Raw genomic sequence first — 20,484 nt, forward strand, 5'->3', positions numbered from 1 at the left:
GACACACGCGCTTCACAGTGGACAGTTGTTAGTCCATACCTGTCCAAACACAGTAGGTGTTGTCCAGCTGGAATGTCCAGATCCACAGATTCTCACAGCTGCTTCTGTCAGAAGCCACGCCTCCCGTGAGTGGAGCGCACACACCCACGTTTCAGTGTGTGTTTGCAAAGTCACACTTGTGGGGAACTTAGACATACAGCGGTACGACAGCAGTTGCCTGCAGTCTGCTATCATACCAAGAGTCACTGGCTACACATTTTCTAAGTGCCACGCGACTTGGAATTGGGCAGGCATCTGCTGCAAGAGGTTGTGATCGTTCGCACAGCGCACACTCTGTCTTTCAGCCACTGGTGTGTGCAAAATAGTTGTAGCATCAGGTGTACCAGGTGTTAGAGGCAGGGACAATTCCACACGTTTTGCATGAAATTCCTGCTTCGTGCGCACATCGACCAAACTTCGCACTATGTGTGAAGGCACCCTAAGTTCCATAGCATCCATCCATCCATCCATTTTCTTCTGCTTATCCTAGGTCGGGTCAGGGGGTGAAAGCTCAAGCAAAGCCGCCAAGACCTCCAAATCCACATACACCTCCCCCAGCTCCTCCGGGGGAACCCCGAGGTGTTCCCAAGCCAGCTGAGAGACATACTCCCTCCAGCGTGATCTGGGTCTTCCCCGGGGGCCTCCTCCCAATGGGACGTGCCCGGAACACCTCGCCAGCGAGGTGTCCAGGGGGCATCCGGAAAAGATGCCCGAGCCACCTCAGCTGGCTCCTATCGACATGGAGGAGCAGCAGCTCGACTTCGAGCTCCTCCCGAGTGACAGAGCTCCTCACCCTATCTCTAAGGGAGCGCCCAGCCATCTGCGGAGGAAACTCATCTCGGCCGCTTGTACTCATGATCTTGTTCTTTCGGTCATGAGCCAAATCTCATAACCATAGGTGAGGGTCAGAACATAGATTGATCAGTAAATCGAGAGCTTTGCCTCCGTACTCAGCTCTCTCTTCACTACGACGGTCCGATACAGCAACCGCATCACTGCAGACGCTGCACCGATCCATCTATCGATCTCACGCTCCATCTGTCCCTCACTCGTGAATGAGACCCCGAGATACTTAAACTCCTCCACCTGATGCAAGGACACCCCACCGACCTGAAGAGGGCAAGGCACCTTTTTCTGGTCGACAACCATGGCCTCGGATTTGGAGGTGCTGATCTTCATCCCGGATGCTTCACACTCGTCTGCAAACTGCCCCAGTGCACGCTGAAGGTCCTGGTTTGACTAAGCCAACAGGACCACATCATCCACAAACAGTAGAGATGAGATTCTGTGGTTCTCAAACCGGACCCCCTCTACACCCTGGCTGCGCCTAGAAATTCTGTCCATAAAGGTAATGAACAGAACCGGTGACAAAGGGCAGCCCTGGCAGAGGCCAACATGCACTGGAAATAGGTTTGACTTACTACCGGCAATGACACCATACTCCCGGAGCACTCCCAACAGGGCGCCTCGAGGGACACGGTCAAACGCCTTCTCCAGATCCACAAAGCACATTTGGACTGGTTGGGTGAACTCCCATGAACCCTGGAGCACCCGATGGAGGGTGTAGAGCTGGTCCAGTGTGTCGCGACCAGGACGAAAACCACACTGCTCCTCCTGAATCCGAGGTTCGACTATCGGTTGAATTCTCCTCTCCAGCACCCTGGAATAGACCTTACCGGGGAGGCTGAGGAGTGTGATCCCCCTGTAGTTGGAACACACCCTCCGGTCCCCCTTCTTAAACAGAGGAACCACCACCCCAGTCTGCCAATCCAGGGGTACTGTCCCCGACCGCCACGTGTTGTTGCAGAGACGTGTCAACCAAGATAGTCCCACAACATCCAGAGACTTAAGGTACTCAGGACAGATTTCGTCCACCCCAGGAGCTTTGCCAGCAAGGAGCTTTCTGACCACCTCTGTGACTTCGGCCTGGGTGATGGACGAGTCTGCCTCTGAGTCCCCAGTCTCTGCTTCCTCTTTGGAAGACGTGATGATGGGATTGAGGAGATCCTCAAAATATTCCTTCCACCGCCCAACAACATCCCCAGTCAGGGTCAACAGCTCTCTATCCGCACTATAGACAGTGTTGGCGGAGAGCTGCTTCCGCCTCCTGAGGCGTCGGATGGTTTGCCAGAATTTCTTCGAGGCCAACAGATAATCCTCCTCCATGGCCTCTCCAAACTCCTCCCAGACCCAAGTTTTTGCCTCTTCTACCGCACAGGCTGCAGCATGCTTGGCCTGCTGGTACCTGTCAGCTGCCTCCGGGGTCCCACCTACCAACAAAGACAAGTAGGACTCCTTCTTCAGCTTGACAGCATCCCTTACTTCTGGCGTCCACCACCGGGTTTGGGGATTGCCACTGCAACAGGCACCAGAGACCTTGCGACCACAGCTGCAGGTGGCCGCATCGACAATGGAGGTGGAGAACATGGTCCACTCAGACTCCATGTCTCCAACCTCCCCCAGGATCTGGGAGAAGCTCTCCCGGAGGTGGGAGTTGAAGACCTCGCTGATAGAGGGTTCCGCCAGTCATTCCCAGCAGACCCTCATGATACGTTTGGGCCTGCCAGGTCTGACAGGCTTCCTCCCCTCCCAGCGGATCCAACTCACCACCAGGTGGCGATCAGTCGACAGCTCAGCCCCTCTCTTTACCCGAGTGTCCGAGACACATGGCCGAAGGTCAGATGATATGACTACAAAGTCGATCATCAACCTCTGGCTCAGGGTGTCCTGGTGCCACGTGCACTTATGGACACCCCTGTGCTCGAACATGGTGTTCATGATGGACAAACTGTGGCTAGCACAGAAGTCCAACAACTGGGTTCAGATCGGGGAGGCCGTGCTTCCCAATCACGCCCCTCCAGGTCTCACTGTCGCCGCCCACGTGGGCGTTGAAGTCCCCCAGGAGAACAATGGAGTCCCCGGTCGGAGCACTATCTAGTACCCCTCCCAGAGACTCCAAGAAGGTTTGGTACTCTGCACTGCTGCTTGGTCCATAGGCCGAGGCAACAGTGAGAGACCTGTCCCCAACCCGAAGGCGTAGGGACACGACCCTCTCATTCACCGGGGTGAACTCCAACACATGGCAACTGAGCTGGGGAGCAATAAGCAATGCTACCCCAGCTCGCCGCCTCTCCCCGTGAGCAACACCAGAAAAGTGGAGCATCCAGCCTCTCTCCAGGTGTTGGGTACCAGAGCCCAAGCTGTGTGTGGAGGTGAGCCCGATTACTCTCTAGTCGGTACCTCTCAACCTCCCGCACAAACTCAGGCTCCTTCCCCAGTTCCATAGCAAAGGCTGTGAATACTTATGTACATGTGATTTCTCAGTTTATTATTATTATCATCATTATTTTTAATAAATTTGAAAAAAATCTCCAAAAAGCTTTTTTCACATTGTCATTACGGGGTATTGTGTGTAGAATTTTAAGGAAAAAATGAATTCACTGCATTTTGGAATAAGGCTCTAACATAACAAAATGTAGAAAAAGTGAAGCATTGTGAATACTTTCTAGATACACCGTACCACTAACAAGAATTACACTACAAAAATGTACAAAAATCCCAATGATAGAGCTGAAAACACAGAATAAAGGTGTGATGTACTCCTGAAAATCTGTTACCTACATCTGGAGTAGGGGAGAAAAGATTGGTTAATAAAAGCTAAGAGTAAAATAAAGCACATCCTATTTTTCTTTTCTTTTTTAGCAATTGTACATGTTGCACATTAACAAAAACCATGAACCTCAAAATGTCATCACTAATCAAGTTTGTATTACTTTTCTTCAATACATTTTGAACTAGAAGCACTCGGAGAGTGCAAACCTCCGCCAAGGCCATAGGGTCACTGACATCACATGGAATACGCTTTGGCAAAGAGACTTATTCCACATCGTTTCACGCATCTACCGTCATGTTTCAGATTCAGTGGTTAACCTTCTGGGGTCCGAGGGCATTTTTTGGACAGTTCACTCGCCTGGCGTAAATGTTTTATTATTGCTGTTAACAGCTTTCCCTGCATCCCACAATCAAGTTTTATGTCTCTTTTTTTCAGGACAACCTGTACTTTCAAAATATATATGCTATAGTTGAATTTTATAAGTGTAATAAAGGTTTACAATCAGAAATAAGAAAGGAAAAAGTAAAGCAGAAATAATTTTCCACACACATTTATACAAAACACACAGCAAACTATAATAAACTAGTAAGACATCACTCCTAAAAACAATCTGTGGTGTGTCACATGAGGTGAATCTGCCCTACTATCGGATTTTGGAAAACCATGTGATGGTGAACAAATTCTGATTGGACACTAACATTGCTCACGTCATCACACAGCTTCTATGAGGAGTACAAAGATGGTGGACAGTGGCTTGAAAGTCTGCGGAGTTAACTTTTCAGCAAAAAAAAAAGTAAGGTTCTATCTCATATGATTAAAAAGTTAATCATAATTTAGTAAAGCTTGGTCTTAGCCGTCATATACAACAGCGTCGGCCCCAGAGGGTTAAACCCTTAGATCTTCAGCAAATGCATTTATAAAGAGAAACTGCATGAACTACACAAGTTTTTTTTATTGAGGAGAAACAAATGCTAAATTGTTGTCGTAACTTAATTTTTGTTCAGCCTTTGTGGCACGTCTTCATGAAGTTAGATGCAAAAATGTTGGAATTGGCCCTATCCTGCAATGATAAAGAATCATTAAAAAAATTACTTGATCCAGATCATTACCAAAATTTAATGACTTCTAAGTTACGCCACGATACACACCCCTGGTAAAAATTCAATTGAAATCCGTTGAGGTTTTTTTTGAGTAATCCTGCTAACAAACCAACCAACCAATAAACAAACGGACGTGACCAAAAACATAACCTCCTTGGCGGAGGTAATGAAAATACAACAACACAAAGTATGCAACTGAATTGTATCGCTATTTGTTGATTTTGATATTTAAAATCCCAGGGTTATTTGTTTGTTTTTGTTTGTTGAAAAGTCATGCGAAAAGTGAATCTTTTCAGTGTTAAATTAAAACTTTAACACTTTTCCAGTGGCACTTTCAGTGACAATACTGAAAATTGTGGGCACATATACACATTTTAGTGTTAATTTAACACAGTCACTGTTAAATTAATACTTGAAAAGTGTTAAATTAACACTGGAAAATGTGGACACATCTCAGCACTTAGTATTAACACAGAATTAACATTGGTCATTTTGCTGTGTAGTTCCACTCCTTTCATCCTTAATGTGCTCCTTTTCGATTTTGTATACATGTCTGCTATTTCAGTGTTACATTAACACTTTTGAAATGTTAATGTAACACTGACCATGTTAATGTAACATGGGCAGTGTTAAATTAACACTTCATAATTTGCATTTTTGCCTTTTCATTCTGTGCATGTTAATTTTGGATCTTGTTTTGGTTTGTCACTCCAACCTCATATCATTATGATCTTACACATTACACAGTGTTAAATTAACACTGACAATCTAAGTGTTTATGTGTCCACTCTTCAGTGTTAAATTAACATTTTTGCAGAAGTACCTTTACCACTTTCCGTGTTAATTTAATGCTGTCAATGTTCAATTAATACTTCAAAATTTAACTCTTAAAAATGTGGATAAATATGGACATTTACCAGTGTTAATTTAACAGTGCTGAGTGTTAAATTAACACCAATGGTGTGAAAGTTAATACTACAAAAGTGTCTACATGTGTTTACTCTTGTCAGTGTTAAATTAACAGTGGCTGTTTTCCTGTGTAATATTCACCTCTTGTTGCATTTCCAACTTCATCATTAGAAACCACCATCTATGCATCATTTCCGACCGCTCCACCGCTTCCCTCTGACCGTTTGATCCCACGACACATCCTTCTGCAGACACTCTGTTGCACCTGAACGGCCTTCAGATGCTCCAGACAGCTTCCTGCTGAGCAGCGTGCAGCATGGAACCCCTTTAGTCATCAGAGTATCATTGCATGACAGCTCACATGCAACACTTTACCTCAGTTATTCAACATTTCACACTCTTTCTCCTCATTGATGTTTTTGACTTGTCACATCGCTTGAAGAGTGACAGAGTGTCTGACTGTCTGATAATCCAGCTCAATGGCTGTCTGATGACTTTCTGGCAGGCTCACTGTCTGACCGACTGATTAACGAGTGCTGCCGCCATCACAGCAGGGGATCAATACCCAACTCTGAAGAATGACAGGCTGCCTGCTGAACTAAGGACAAACTCCTGGACACATGCCAGATATTTGTATGCGCGCACGTATGCAAAAGGCTGCACTAAATGAAAGTCTGTTTATGCTATAGCTCAGTTTCCTCAGAGGAGAAAAGAGGTGAAAGAGGTGCAGCACACTTTTAAGTGCACTTGTTTGAAGTCACTCAGGAGGTCACAAACTGAAAGAAAGTCAATCGACAGGTGGTGAAGTTACTGGGAACACCTGCTTTTAGATTGGTGATTAGATTAGGTGTCTAAGTCTTCTTTTTTCCTCTTGATTTTCCATCAAATCAAAGGAAAACAGAACACTGACAATGCACTGTGTACATGGATGTTGATTCTTAGTCCAAACATTGAAACAGGCTGTGTCCAAATTCAGGTGCAGCATTCCTTAGTGGCATGCATCACAAGGGTAACTCGGCCCATGGGAGAACTTGGCCAGGCTGAAAACCTCGGTCCGGGTTAGGATTATGGTAGGGGTAGGCTTAGGGGTAGGGGTAGGTTTAGGGTTGGGGTAGGGGTGATGTTAGTTGTAGGGGTAATATTAGGGGTAGGTTTTTAGGTTAGGGTAGTGTTAGGTGTAGGGGTAGGTTTAGGGGTAGGGTTAGAGGTAGGGGTAGAGGTGGGGTTGGGCTAGTGGTGGGGTAGTGTTAGATGAAGGTGTAGGGTTGGGGTAGTGATTGATGTAGGCTTAGGTCTAGGGGTAGGTTTAGGCTTGGGGTAGGGGCGGTGTTAGTTGTAGGGGTAGTATTGGGGTAGGTTTAGGGGTAAGGGTAGTGTTAGTGGTAGGTTTAGGGGTAAGGGTAGTATTAAGGGTAGGTTTAGGGGTGGGGTAGGTAGTATTGGGGTATGGGTAGTATTAGGGATAGGTTTAGGGGTAGGGTAAGGGTAGTGTTAGGGGTAGAGGTAAGGGTAGTGTTAGGGGTGAGGTAGGGTAGTATTAGGGGTAGGTTTAGGGGTAGGGGTAGTATTAGGGGTAGGGGTGTGGGTAGTATTAGGGATAGGTTTAGGGGTAGGGGTAAGGGTAGTGTTAAGGGTAGGTTTAGGGGTGGGGTAGGGTAGTATTAGGGGTAGGTTTAGGGGTAGAGATAAGGGTAGTATGAGGGTAGGTTTAGGGGAAGGAGTAAGTGTAGTATTAGGGATAGGGTTAGGGTTAGGGATAAGGCTAGGTTTAGCCCCATGTCCACTTCACACCTGCGGTGCATAAGTGGCGCAACTAGGCATGCAGCGCTATTTCTCCCAAAAACGAAGGCTACAACAAGCTGTGAAATAATAAAGAAGGTGCAAGTCACGACACATGTGCACTGCACTCACATCCATCGTGGTTCTATTCAACCACAGATCTGCTGCTGTTGCATCATCCACGGGAAACGCCGTCCAACAGCCAGCAGACTTTATACTCATAGATTGTTTTTCATTTGTGTGGTGTGCACTGTACACGGTGTGCACGTGGCTCTCTCACCTTCTCTGTGGTTATGTTTGTGTTGTTGTGTATTACTTAGTGTGTACTAGTACTTAGTGTGTGTTTTTAGGAATCCGCTAGCTTAGCACAGCTACTAGCTCTTAGCCGGTTTAGCATGGCGGCTTCTCTTGTCTATCCCGCACTTTTCTGCTCTGGGTGTGAAATGTTTAGTTATTCCTCGGCCTCCTTTAGCAGTAATGGTACTTGTAATAAGTGGAGCTTATTCGTAGCTTTGGAGGCCAGGCTGGGCGAATTGGAGACTCGGCTCCGCACCTTGGAAAATCCTACAGCTAGCCAGGCTCCTGTAGTTGGTGCAGACCAAGGTAGCTCAGCCGCCGTTAGCTGTCCCCCAGCAGATCCCGAGCAGCCGGGAAAGCAGGCCGACTGGGTGACTGTGAGGAGGAAGCGTAGTCCTAAACAGAAGCCCCCTGTACACCACCAACCCGTTCACATCTCTAACCATTTTTCCCCACTCGGCGACACACCCGCCGAGGATCAAACTCTGGTTATTGGCGACTCTGTTTTGAGAAATGTGAAGTTAGCGACACCAGCAACCATAGTCAATTGTCTTCCGGGGGCCAGACCAGGCGACATTGAAGGAAATTTGAAACTGCTGGCTAAGGCTAAGCGTAAATTTGGTAAGATTGTAATTCACGTCGGCAGTAATGACACCCGGTTCCGCCAATCGGAGGTTACTAAAATTAACATTGAATCAGTGTGTAACTTTGCAAAAACAATGTCGGACTCTGTAGTTTTCTCTGGGCCCCTCCCCAATCGGACCAGGAGAGACATGTTTAGCCGCATGTTCTCCCTGAATTGCTTGCTGTCTGAGTGGTGTCCAAAAAATGAGGTGGGCTTCATAGATAATTGGCAAAGCTTCTGGAGAAAACCTGGTGTTGTTAGGAGAGACGGCATCCATCCCACTAATCTTACACACTTCTCTGCAGCTTCTCTCCCCCTGCTGTCCCCCCAATACCCCATCCCCGCAGAGACGGTGCCTGCTCCCAGACCACCAACAACCAGTAAAAATCTATTTAAGCATAAAAATTCAAAAAGAAAAAATAATATAGCACCTTCAACTGCACCACAGACTAAAACAGTTAAATGTGGTTTATTAAACATTAGGTCTCTCTCTTCTAAGTCCCTGTTAGTAAATGATATAATAATTGATCAACATATTGATTTATTCTGCCTTACAGAAACCTGGTTACAGCAGGATGAATATGTTAGTTTAAATGAGTCAACACCCCCGAGTCACACTAACTGTCAGAATGCTCGTAGCATGGGCTGAGGGGGAGGATTAGCAGCAATCTTCCACTCCAGCTTATTAATTAATCAAAAACCCAGACAGAGCTTTAATTCATTTGAAAGCTTGACTCTTAGTCTTGTCCATCCAAATTGGAAGTCCCAAAAAACAGTTTTATTTGTTGTTATCTATCATCCACCTGGTCGTTACTGTGAGTTTCTCTGTGAATTTTCAGACCTTTTGTCTGACTTAGTGCTTAGCTCAGATAAGATAATTATAGTGGGCGATTTTAACATCCACATTGATGCTGAAAATGACAGCCTCAACACTGCATTTAATCTATTATTAGACTCAATTGGCTTCGCTCAAAATGTAAATGAGTCCACCCACCACTTTAACCATACTTTAGATCTTGTTCTGACTTATGGTATGGAAATTGAAGACTTAACAGTATTCCCTGAAAACCCCCTTCTGTCTGATCATTTCTTAATAACATTTACATTTACTTTAATGGACTACCCAGCAGTGGGGAATAAGTTTCATTACAGTAGACGTCTTTCGGAAAGCGCTGTAACTAGGTTTAAGGATATGATTCCTTCTTTGTTATGTTCTCCAATGCCATATACCAACACAGGGCAGAGTAGCTACCTAAACTCTGTAAGTGAGATAGAGTATCTCGTCAATAGTTTTACATCCTCATTGAAGACAACTTTGGATGCAGTAGCTCCTCTGAAAAAGAGAGCCTTAAATCAGAAGTGCCTGATTCCGTGGTATAACTCACAAACTCGCAGCTTAAAGCAGATAACCCGTAAGTTGGAGAGAAAATGGCGTCTCACTAATTTAGAAGGTCTTCACTTAGCCTGGAAAAAGAGTCTGTTGCTCTATAAAAAAAGCCCTCCATAAAGCTAGGACATCACTAATTGAAGAAAATAAGAACAACCCTAGGTTTCTTTTCAGTGCTGTTGCCAGGCTGACAAAGAGTCAGAGCTCTATTGAGCCGAGTATTCCTTTAACTTTAACTAGTAATGACTTCATGACTTTCTTTGCTAATAAAATTTTAACTATTAGAGAAAAAATTACTTATAACTATCCCAAAGACATATCATTATCTTTGGCTGCTTTCAGTAATGGTGGTATTTGGTTAGACTCTTTCTCTCCAATTGTTCTGTCTGAGTTATTTTCATTAGTTACTTCCTCCAAACCATCAACATGTCTATTAGACCCCATTCCTACCAGGCTGCTCAAGGAAGCCCTACCATTAATTAATGCTTCAATCTTAAATATGATCAATCTATCTTTATTAGTTGGCTATGTACCACAGGCTTTTAAGGTGGCAGTAATTAAACCATTACTTAAAAAGCCATCACTTGACCCAGCTATCTTAGCTAATTATAGGCCAATCTCCAATCTTCCTTTTCTCTCAAAAATTCTTGAAAGGGTAGTTAAGGGTAACTGATCATCTGCAGAAGAATGGTCTATTTGAAGAGTTTCAGTCAGGTTTTAGAATTCATCATAGTACAGAAACAGCATTAGTGAAGGTTACAAATGATCTTCTTATGGCCTCAGACAGTGGACCCATCTCTGTGCTTGTCCTGTTAGACCTCAGTGCTGCTTTTGATAATGTTGACCATTAAATTGTTTTACAGAGATTAGAGCATGCCATAGGTATTAAAGGCACTGCGCTGCAGTGGTTTGAATCATATTTATCTAATAGATTACAATTTGTTCATGTAAATGGGGAGTCTTCTTCACAGACTAAGGTTAATTATGGAGTGCCACAAGGTTCTGTGCTAGGACCAATTTTATTCACTTTATACATGCTTCCCTTAGGCAGTATTATTAGAAAGCATTGCTTAAATTTTCATTGTTACGCAGATGATACCCAGCTTTATCTATCCATGAAGCCAGAGGACACACACCAATTAGTTAAACTGCAGGAATGTCTTACAGACATAAAGACATGGATGACCTCTAATTTCCTGCTTTTAAATTCAGATAAAACTGAAGTTATCGTACTTGGCCCCACAAATCTTAGAAACATGGTGTCTAACCAGATCCTTACTCTGGATGGCATTACCCTGATGTCTAGTAATACTGTGAGAAATCTTGGAGTCATTTTTGATCAGGATATGTCCTTCAATGTGCATATTAAACAAATATGTAGGACTGCTTTTTTGCATTTGCGCAATATCTCTAAAATTAGAAAGGTCTTGTCTCAGAGTGATGCTGAAAAACTAAGTCATGCATTTATTTCCTCTAGGCTGGACTATTGTAATTCATTATTATCAGGTTGTCCTAAAAGTTCCCTGAAAAGCCTTCAGTTAATTCAAAATGCTGCAGCTAGAGTACTGACAGGGACTAGAAGGAGAGAGCATATCTCACCCATATTGGCCTCTCTTCATTGGCTTCGTGTTAATTCTAGAATAGAATTTAAAATTCTTCTTCTTACTTATAAGGTTTTGAATAATTAGGTCCCATCTTATCTTAGGGACCTCATAGTACCATATCACCCCAATAGAGCGCTTCGCTCTCAGACTGCAGGCTTACTTGTAGTTCCTAGGGTTTGTAAGAGTAGAATGGGAGGCAGAGCCTTCAGCTTTCAGGCTCCTCTCCTCTGGAACCAGCTCCCAATTCAGATCAGGGAGACAGACACCCTCTCTACTTTTAAGATTAGGCTTAAAACTTTCCTTTTTGCTAAAGCTTATAGTTAGGGCTGGATCAGGTGACCCTGAACCTTCCCTTAGTTATGCTGCTATAGACTTAGACTGCTGGGGGGTTCCCATGATGCACTGAGTGTTTCTTTCTCTTTTTGCTCTGTATGCACCACTCTGCATTTAATCATTAGTGATTGATCTCTGCTCTCTTCCACAGCATGTCTTTTTCCTGATTCTCTCCCCTCAGCCCCAACCAGTCCCAGCAGAAGACTGCCCCTCCCTGAGCCTGGTTCTGCTGGAGGTTTCTTCCTGTTAAAAGGGAGTTTTTCCTTCCCACTGTCACCAAGTGCTTGCTCACAGGGGGTTGTTTTGACCGTTGGGGTTTTTCTGTAATTATTGTATGGCTTTTGCCTTACAATATAAAGCGCCTTGGGGCAACTATTTGTTGTGATTTGGCGCTATATAAATAAAATTGATTTGATTTGATTTAGTCCTCCCACCTGCACATAGACTCTCACTCACACGCGGGCAAACTGCTACGTGCACGCAGGCAATCGATGTTGTTTCACTTACTGACATAAAGCCTCAAGGACAAACTGGGTGTCATGTTGTTGCACACGTGTTCTTCCTTTATGCGTGTTCTGTGGTGCAGTCAGCCATTCTCAAACCAAATGCAGTTAGCAGCAAAGTCCAGCATGTTCATCGAGATTAAAGCACCGAGGGACACCACAGTGTGTGTGTGTGTGTGTGTGTTGCTTCAGTAGATGTAAAGCATATTGATTTAAAAGAAAGCAGCCTTCCTGAAACAGTGATTTTGACACAAATGGGTTTTGTCTCCTCTCCTGGAATTGGGGTCATTAAAACATATTACTGTTCTTGCCATTTAACTAAGGACCTTTGGGGGCCAGTCTGCTGTTCAAGAAAAAGACACACACACACACACACACACACACAGGAATACTGTACATAGGTTGGGTCGCATATTAAATGTCAGTAAAGCAGGCCTTTTACTCAAAGTGACATCATTTGGAACAGTGAACAGAGACACACACACACACACTTGTTCTCATTCATCCAGCCCACCAGCTCCATGTGACCTTAGAATTGGTGTTAAAGCATCATGTTGTTGGTATTCTGTGGTGGATTTATGAAATTTCTATTTCTATTACCACGTTATTGTGCCAGATCTTATTTTACGTAACGTCAGCAGATTAAATGTCAAGATTTGATTTGCGTGTCCCTCAAGAGCTTCACCCGACATTTTAAGGCGTTTTTCCGTCTCTCAATAGCCACTCGCTGAGATCAGTGGCAGGTTTTATCTTTGCACGGTGTTGAACTCGATGAGTGAGAGCCTTTAAATTATTTTACTGCATGACTGTGAACTACAGCATTAAAACAGTAATCGATATATTAAATTCTAATCTGTGATTATAGGCTGTGAAATTTGAAGTACAAGGTTAAAGGTACACTGACGCCGCTGACGGCTTCACTGCAAACTGTTCTTTACTTTCAACATCAGTGTTCAGCTGTTGGTTAGATGCAAAATGGAAAAGATCCAAAAATATTCACAAACAGGAAAGGTCACTGGTTCTTTGACTGCAGTATATTTGCTACATAGTATAATACTCATTTCCATAGATGATTTGTGTAGCTGTATTTGAAGGTTTCAGATTCAAAATCCAATATATGCATTTGTTTTAAATGGAGAAAAATGCAGTTCAAAATTCAAAAATTGGGAATTTAAAGGAAAATGTATTAAGAAATTTAAAAAAAAAATGAAAATTATTTGTTAAAATTCTTGAACATTTTACACACTGACATACTCACATTTGTGTTTCTTAATTCTTTCGGTTGTCCAATCACAGTCAATCAGCAGGTTAGCTGTCGCTAACAGGAAGCAGTGGTAACTGTAGCACTGGTACCACAGTCTCTTGTGCAAAGAGACTGGTAGCATGTTTTTGAAAACATGGCTGTGATTGGTCTATCTGATACGTCGGCCGCTATTGGCTATCACGCCACGCTCTGTGATTGGCTGTGATGTAACTGCTGAAAATGTAAGTTGGTTCCACTTCTCCAGAGACTGTGGTACCAGTGCTACGTTGTAAACAAAGGCTGCAGCCAATCAGAGAGCAGCGTGTCTCAGCCAATCAGTATAATGTCAGAATCCTGACTAAAAGTCACATGACCAAATAACCTGATACCAACTCCTTTGCATTGGCTGGAGGAGTGGAACCAACTTGTGGTAACTGTTAAACAGTCCCGTGTCCATTCCACAGCTTTCCTATTGAGATTACAAACAGAAATCCCCCGCTGTCATTACCTGCTGCCACTTCCTGCTCGAGCCTTCATGGTCACACTCTTCCAAAATCAGAAAATTTAAATGGTTTATCATAAACACATATACACTCAACAAAAATATAAATGCAACACTTTTGGTTTTGCTCCCATTTTGTATGAGATGAACTCAAAGATCTAAAACTTTTTCCACATACACAATATCACCATTTCCCTCAAATATTGTTCACAAACCAGTCTAAATCTGTGATAGTGAGCACTTCTCCTTTGCTGAGATAATCCATCCCACCTCATAGGTGTGCCATATCAAGATGCTGATTAGACACCATGATTAGTGCACAGGTGTGCCTTAGACTGCCCACAATAAAAGGCCACTCTGAAAGGTGCAGTTTTATCACACAGCACAATGCCACAGATGTCGCAATATTTGAGGGAGCGTGCAATTGGCATGCTGACAGCAGGAATGTCAACCAGAGCTGTTGCTCGTGTATTGAATGTTAATGTCTCTACCATACGCCGTCTCCAAAGTCATTTCAGAGAATTTGGCAGTACATCCAACCAGCCTCACAACCGCAGACCACGTGTAACCACACCAGCCCAGGACCTCCACATCCAGCATGTTCACCTCCAAGATCGTCTGAGACCAGCCACTCGGGCAGCTGCTGGAACAATCGGTTTGCATAACCAAAGAATTTTTGCACAAACTGTCAGAAACCATCTCAGGGAAGCTCATCTGCATGCTTGTCGTCCTCATCGGGGTCTCGACCTGACTCCAGTTCGTCGTCGTAACCGACTTGAGTGGGCAAATGCTCACATTCGCTGGCGTTTGGCACGTTGGAGAGGTGTTCTCTTCACGGATGATGCGAAGGAGATGTGTTGCACTGCATGAGGCAAATGTTGGTCACACCAGATACTGACTGGTATCCCCCCCAATAAAACAAAACTGCACCTTTCAGAGTGGCCTTTTATTGTGGGCAGTCTAAGGCACACCTGTGCACTAATCATGGTGTCTAATCAGCATCTTGATATGGCACACCTGTGAGGTGGGATGGATTATCTCAGCAAAGGAGAAGTGCTCACTATCACAGATTTAGACTGGTTTGTGAACAATATTTGAGGGAAATGGTGATATTGTGTATGTGGAAAAAGTTTTAGATCTTTGAGTTCATCTCATACAAAATGGGAGCAAAACCAAAAGTGTTGCGTTTATATTTTTGTTGAGTATAGAAATAAAGTATACTTGCCAGCAGCGGTGGGCACAGCTAACCGAAACGTTAGCTTCAATGACCATTAAACCGTTAACTTTTATAACACTAAATCGATAAACTGCTAAAAAATCTAACGGAAGTTACCTCTAACTTTTAGTATTGACTTGGTCGCGGCCACATCGAATTGCATTCTGGGCCAGTTTCGAGTTTAAGCGCCACAGGGGCTGCTGGTCATTCCCAGGAAAACACAAAAAACACAAAACGAACACACAAAAAATAAATCAATAAAAAATAAAACCCTAAACACTGTCATTATCTTTATCAAAAGCAGTAAATCACAGTATTAGAAGTCACAGTTTATCTCAATATTATATATTTATAAACCATTAACGGAGCTATGGCTCACCTGTATTACATTCACAAACAAAAAACAAATGCACGAAAAATAAATCAATAAAAATACTGACTTTTGAGCTGCTTACATACCGTTTTTGTCCACAGTGTAACTTCTTTCGGCTCTATGGTGCAACAACAGCAGCACCTATGAACCGGAAGTGTTAGCGAGCTCTCTGCGTTCATTAGCAGGAACTAACATGTATGATTTTAGGTTTTACAAACATTTTTGACGTTAAATGTACTCACTTTACCAGGAAAAAAAAATTTTTAGCACACTGAAAGTTAGTGGAACTAAATTAAGTGGAAGTTAATTGGTCCACTGATGGTTTTCAAAGTTAGCTGAAAAGTTAATCTGCTAATGAAAATGTTAGCTTCGCTAATTAGCGGATTAGTGGAACTGTGCCCACCACTGGATACCAGGCACTGCAAAGTGCAAGTGTTCTCTGCATGAAAATTATCAAACGTTTGGCTGACTGCAAAAAATCCTTGATGTTGACAACTCAAGACATTCTGGATCCACTGTTGCAGATATGTGATCCGGAGAATTTGAGCCCTTGTGTTGTAGGAATGCACAGATTAATTTAGAGAGTGGCTCGAAATCAACTCAAATAGAACTGTTTGCCTTATTTTAAACATATCTGGAGATGTTATTTCTTGTATATCTTCTCTCTGTTGCAGGGCGGCTCCGTCCAGAACACCGACTCTCAGCGCTGCCTGGAGCTGGTAGAGAGCACGCAGTCAGAGTTCACGTTCCAGTTGGTGATTCAGGAATGTTCTGGTCAGAAATGGACCATCACTAACGTACTAACCGTCCTACCACAGTGAACTCATGAACACAGCTTACTACAGCGCCACTGTTGTTGTGATGGAGTCCAGTCCAAGAGAAGAATGGCACCAAACTGACCTAAAACCACAATGGACCTTAACCAAATCTGTGAAATAAGCACAGACTGTGCACACAGGCCAAGTCCAGTAAGAAGTGCTGACCAAAGCAGATCGACGCTTCAATAGGTTAAGCATCAGTACCAGACGAGTGTTTAAATCTCTCAAAAGGAGGAGATGTTCTTCAGACAGACAAGGACCTTCAGAAACCCAAGAACCTTTTTAAATGACCTGAGAGGAACCATCTTAGAGTTCTTCCCTGCAACCAAAATGAGAATTACAGCCACGTGTTCCCGCTGGATAGCCTCAAGAAATCACATAAGGACTTTGGTTAATGCTGAAGCGAGCGTGCAATGTATTTTGGCTCATCACAAACTCTTCCTCAGTGTTTCTGTACAACCCAGCACAATTACATAACATATTTAGTGAGCATGAGTCCAGTTTATATATGAGCAGAGAGAGAAATTGGGCAATTACTGTATATGCCAATCGTCTGGCCAACATCTGGAACAATCAATGACTTGTTTTTCTCCGATCGTGGACACGTCATATGATTTCTGTGATTTCACAAAAAGAAGGTTCCACACGATTCTTCAAACATTTCAGGAATATTAGCTCACTTGCTGGTGTTCTGTGTTTCCACATCCGCTACTCTAGGTCCAATTGGCAACCACCCAGACAGATATCCAGTCCATTCCCACCTCCTGAAAGTAGCCATGTATCTGCTGCAGCCAGCTGAAACATGGCCGATCCTTTCCAGTTGCTGGGGTCCATTTAATTCAGTTTATTTATACAGCACCAAAGGACAACAAAAGCCGCCCCAAAGCGCTACACATGAGCAAGGTTTAAACCTTACCCACCCTATGAGCAAGACATTGCTGACAGTAGTTGGAAAAAGTCCCTCTGGCTTTGTTTTTTTTTTTTTTGTTTTGTTTTGTTTATTTGTTTGTTTCTGTTTGTTTTTTGTTTTGTTTTTTTACTGTAGAAAGAAACCTTAAGCCGACTATATTCATTGAGGTGACCATCTGCTTTGGCCGTACTAATGAAATATAACAAAGTAACAGAACTGTCATAACGTGCAGTGATAGAAATGGTGCAGCGATGTATTCTAGTATTCACAGTGATAAATAGTAAATGGACTGCATTTATATAGCGCTTTTCCATCTGCATCAGACGCTCAAAGCACTTTACAGTAATGCCTCACATTCACCCTGATGTCAGGGTGCTGCCATACAAGGTACTCACTACACACCGGGAGCACCTAGGGGATTAAGGACCTTGCCCAGGGGCCCTTAGTGATTTTCTGGTCAGGCTGGTATTTGATCCTCTTGTCTCAAGCCAAGCGCTTAACCACTAGACCATCACCGCCCCCACAGTGATAGATGGTGCCCTCAGCACTGAGGCACCTGTGCGCAGAATCCTGCTCAGAGAAATGCGCCACATCACCCAAGTCTCAACAGCAGCCATTTCTTTGACACAGACTTGTTCCAGCATCTCTCCAAGCATCCTCTGGAGAGATGAGGGACCTAGTACCTAAGACATCTAATTGCCTTAGGTCACTCATTGATGTCCAAGTCTCAGAACGATAGAGTAAGATTGGAAGCACCAGGAACCTAAAGACGTGAACCTTTGTTTTCCTACAAAGGTACTGGTATCACTAAACATCTCTGTCCTGTAACCGCGTGACTCCATAAACTATTCCCAGGCTCTCGGCTCAGGACCTGGAAATAGATTGGTCCATGTTCCAATGTAGCCATATCTGTTATATAAAACTGATTTTAGATTTGTATCAGTTAATTATTACATTATTATTATTACACCCCTACAAAAAAACAAAAAACAAACAAAAAAACAATTTAATCAAGAGATAGACACTGTGATACTTTGGTCACTTTGCAAGGAATAGTGGAAACAATATTGGGAAATTGATCGTGCGAGAGAGAAGGTCAGTGTGGTGGAGGTAGGCTTCTGTGGTGCTACCAGGATGATCTCAAGAAATGATGGTTGCATGCAGGCTGGCGTAGAGTCATGCAGTGTGGAGACTCCTGGTATCACCTGCAAGGCACTGTCCACGATACATCCAACGACAATCTCATAATTAAATGGCAAATCATTCCCATCTCAGTATGCTAGAACGGAGGTCACCAACCCATTGACAGGCACCATTGTAGCGTGTTTAAGATTCATCAGGACGCAGGATACACTAGTAACAATGTATATATCACAGCATACTTATCCTTATATGCTACATCCTTGCTACATCCTTCTTCCAACACTTGTTTGGAAGAACAACAAAACGAAAATGGCAGAACATTTTGAAGAGCAAATCCATGTCTTCACAATGTCACAATGCAGTTCCACAGGCTCTGCTGGGATCAGTGACATGACAAGATGTTTTGCTTTCAACCTGAGAGGATTTAGTGGTCTGTGACATTTGGTCAACTCTCTAATCATTGTTCTTGGCAAAAAGTCAGATGTGGAAGAATGCACTGGTGCCACGTGTCACCCCATCCACCATGTCACGAAACTGTCCCCAGTCCCAGGTGGCAACCACCCAAGCTGAGAACCCATCCAACCCTACCTTTCGTAAGTAACCATCTGTCTGCCACAACCACATGAAATGTGGCTGTATCCTTGGTCTTGTCCAGCCGCTGTGGGGTTCTCAACGTTGAGGCACCGGCATACTGGATCATGCCCAGATAAACAAGCCACATGGCCAAAATGTCCTCGTTATGTTGTCAATGTCAAATGTCATGTTCCCTCACAATACAAGGAATCCTCCTCATTTAAGTTTCCCATAGTAAAGTTTGACACAAAGTTATTCCAGTTGTACCCAAGGATCCTCCATGTATACCTAGTTCTGAAGACGTCCAGTCTTCACCGTAGGTCATTGGTTAGCATCCAAATGTCTTTTCTTCTCCTTCTAACATCATAGCATTGCCAAACACCTCTGTCGAGTGACCTCGTGACTTCTTAAGATCATCCCAGGAATCTCCCAATCCCAGAGACATTATTGTCACTGCCGAGGTAAGGTTAATGTCTCAACAAAATCAACATTTTTGCTGCATATAGATACATTTTTGATGGCTGAGTCCAAGAAGTCACTGAAAGCCTGGATCTTATTCTTGATCCTGGACAATCACAAAATCCTTGTTCAGTTTCTCATGTGCTACAGTCAGAGTACCAATCGACTCTACAAAGATCACAGAATCATCACAGCTTTGGCATAAAGAATGCAGGTACAAACAGAAACTGACAGTATGTGAAACACTTTCTGAATATTGTGTGAAAGCGTGTTTTTGGCTTCATTTCTTTACATGAAAATGTGATCAAGCGGTTAGTGCACTACATGATATGTTTTAGGTGGTCTCCAGTTTAAATGGAAATTAACTTAGCAATCAATGGCAACCAACTTTGTGTTGTCTTTGGAAAAGCCTAGATATGTGCCGTATTTTCCGGAGTTTACGTTGGACATTTTTTGCTGGGTGTAGAATGCACAGAGGTTAATGTAGCACATGTGCACACTCTAGTCTGTGCTGTTACTTAAGGCCTTTTAAATTCCTAAAATAAACAAGATGGACAAATAAACGTGCAATAAACAACACACTGGAAATTATTTGACACAGTTTGGACAAGAGAAATCATCAAGATGCATACAAATTTCTGGTCCACAGTGAAACACAAGGAAGGGGTGGTGGCCAAGGGGTTAATGCGTGAAAATAAGGGAGCAGCTGAAGGGACAAACTATGAAAAGAAAAATCAGTACAGTATGAAGACCCCATAGTGCTAAAAAAAAAAATGTGAATCCATGGTTGAAAGACTGAAAGTTGGAATCTTTCTTCATGAAAAGCTTTGAACACAGACACTGACAAATCCTTTTTGGATTGCTTTGACTGTGTTCTCACTCTGCAAAAGTGCTTTCAATTGACTGAGACCTTGTATGCTCAAATTAGAGCTGTCTTCATAATTTTCAAAGGTCACAAAAATGATTTCTTCAAAAGAAAGCTTTGGAGCAGCATCGCCTTTTTCAGACATTTTCAATAAGTCAGTCATTCTAATCATGGAACCGACACGTTTCATTTT

The 20,484-nt window shown here is 43.4% G+C and overlaps 1 protein-coding gene across 1 annotated transcript in view; it reads left to right on the top strand.

The window, feature by feature from the left end:
• Positions 1-16,568, top strand: part of LOC117516253 (polypeptide N-acetylgalactosaminyltransferase 18-like) — a 483,867-nt gene extending 467,299 nt beyond the window's left edge. The window contains exon 11 of the mRNA XM_034177182.1: positions 16,198-16,568. Coding sequence (XP_034033073.1) covers positions 16,198-16,344 — 147 coding nt within the window. The 3' untranslated portion in view covers positions 16,345-16,568. The remainder of the gene's footprint in view (positions 1-16,197) is intronic.
• Positions 16,569-20,484: the final 3,916 nt, after the last annotated feature.

Source organism: Thalassophryne amazonica, chromosome 8, assembly GCF_902500255.1.
Source record: "Thalassophryne amazonica chromosome 8, fThaAma1.1, whole genome shotgun sequence".
In the NCBI taxonomy this organism is placed as follows: Eukaryota; Metazoa; Chordata; class Actinopteri; order Batrachoidiformes; family Batrachoididae; genus Thalassophryne; species Thalassophryne amazonica.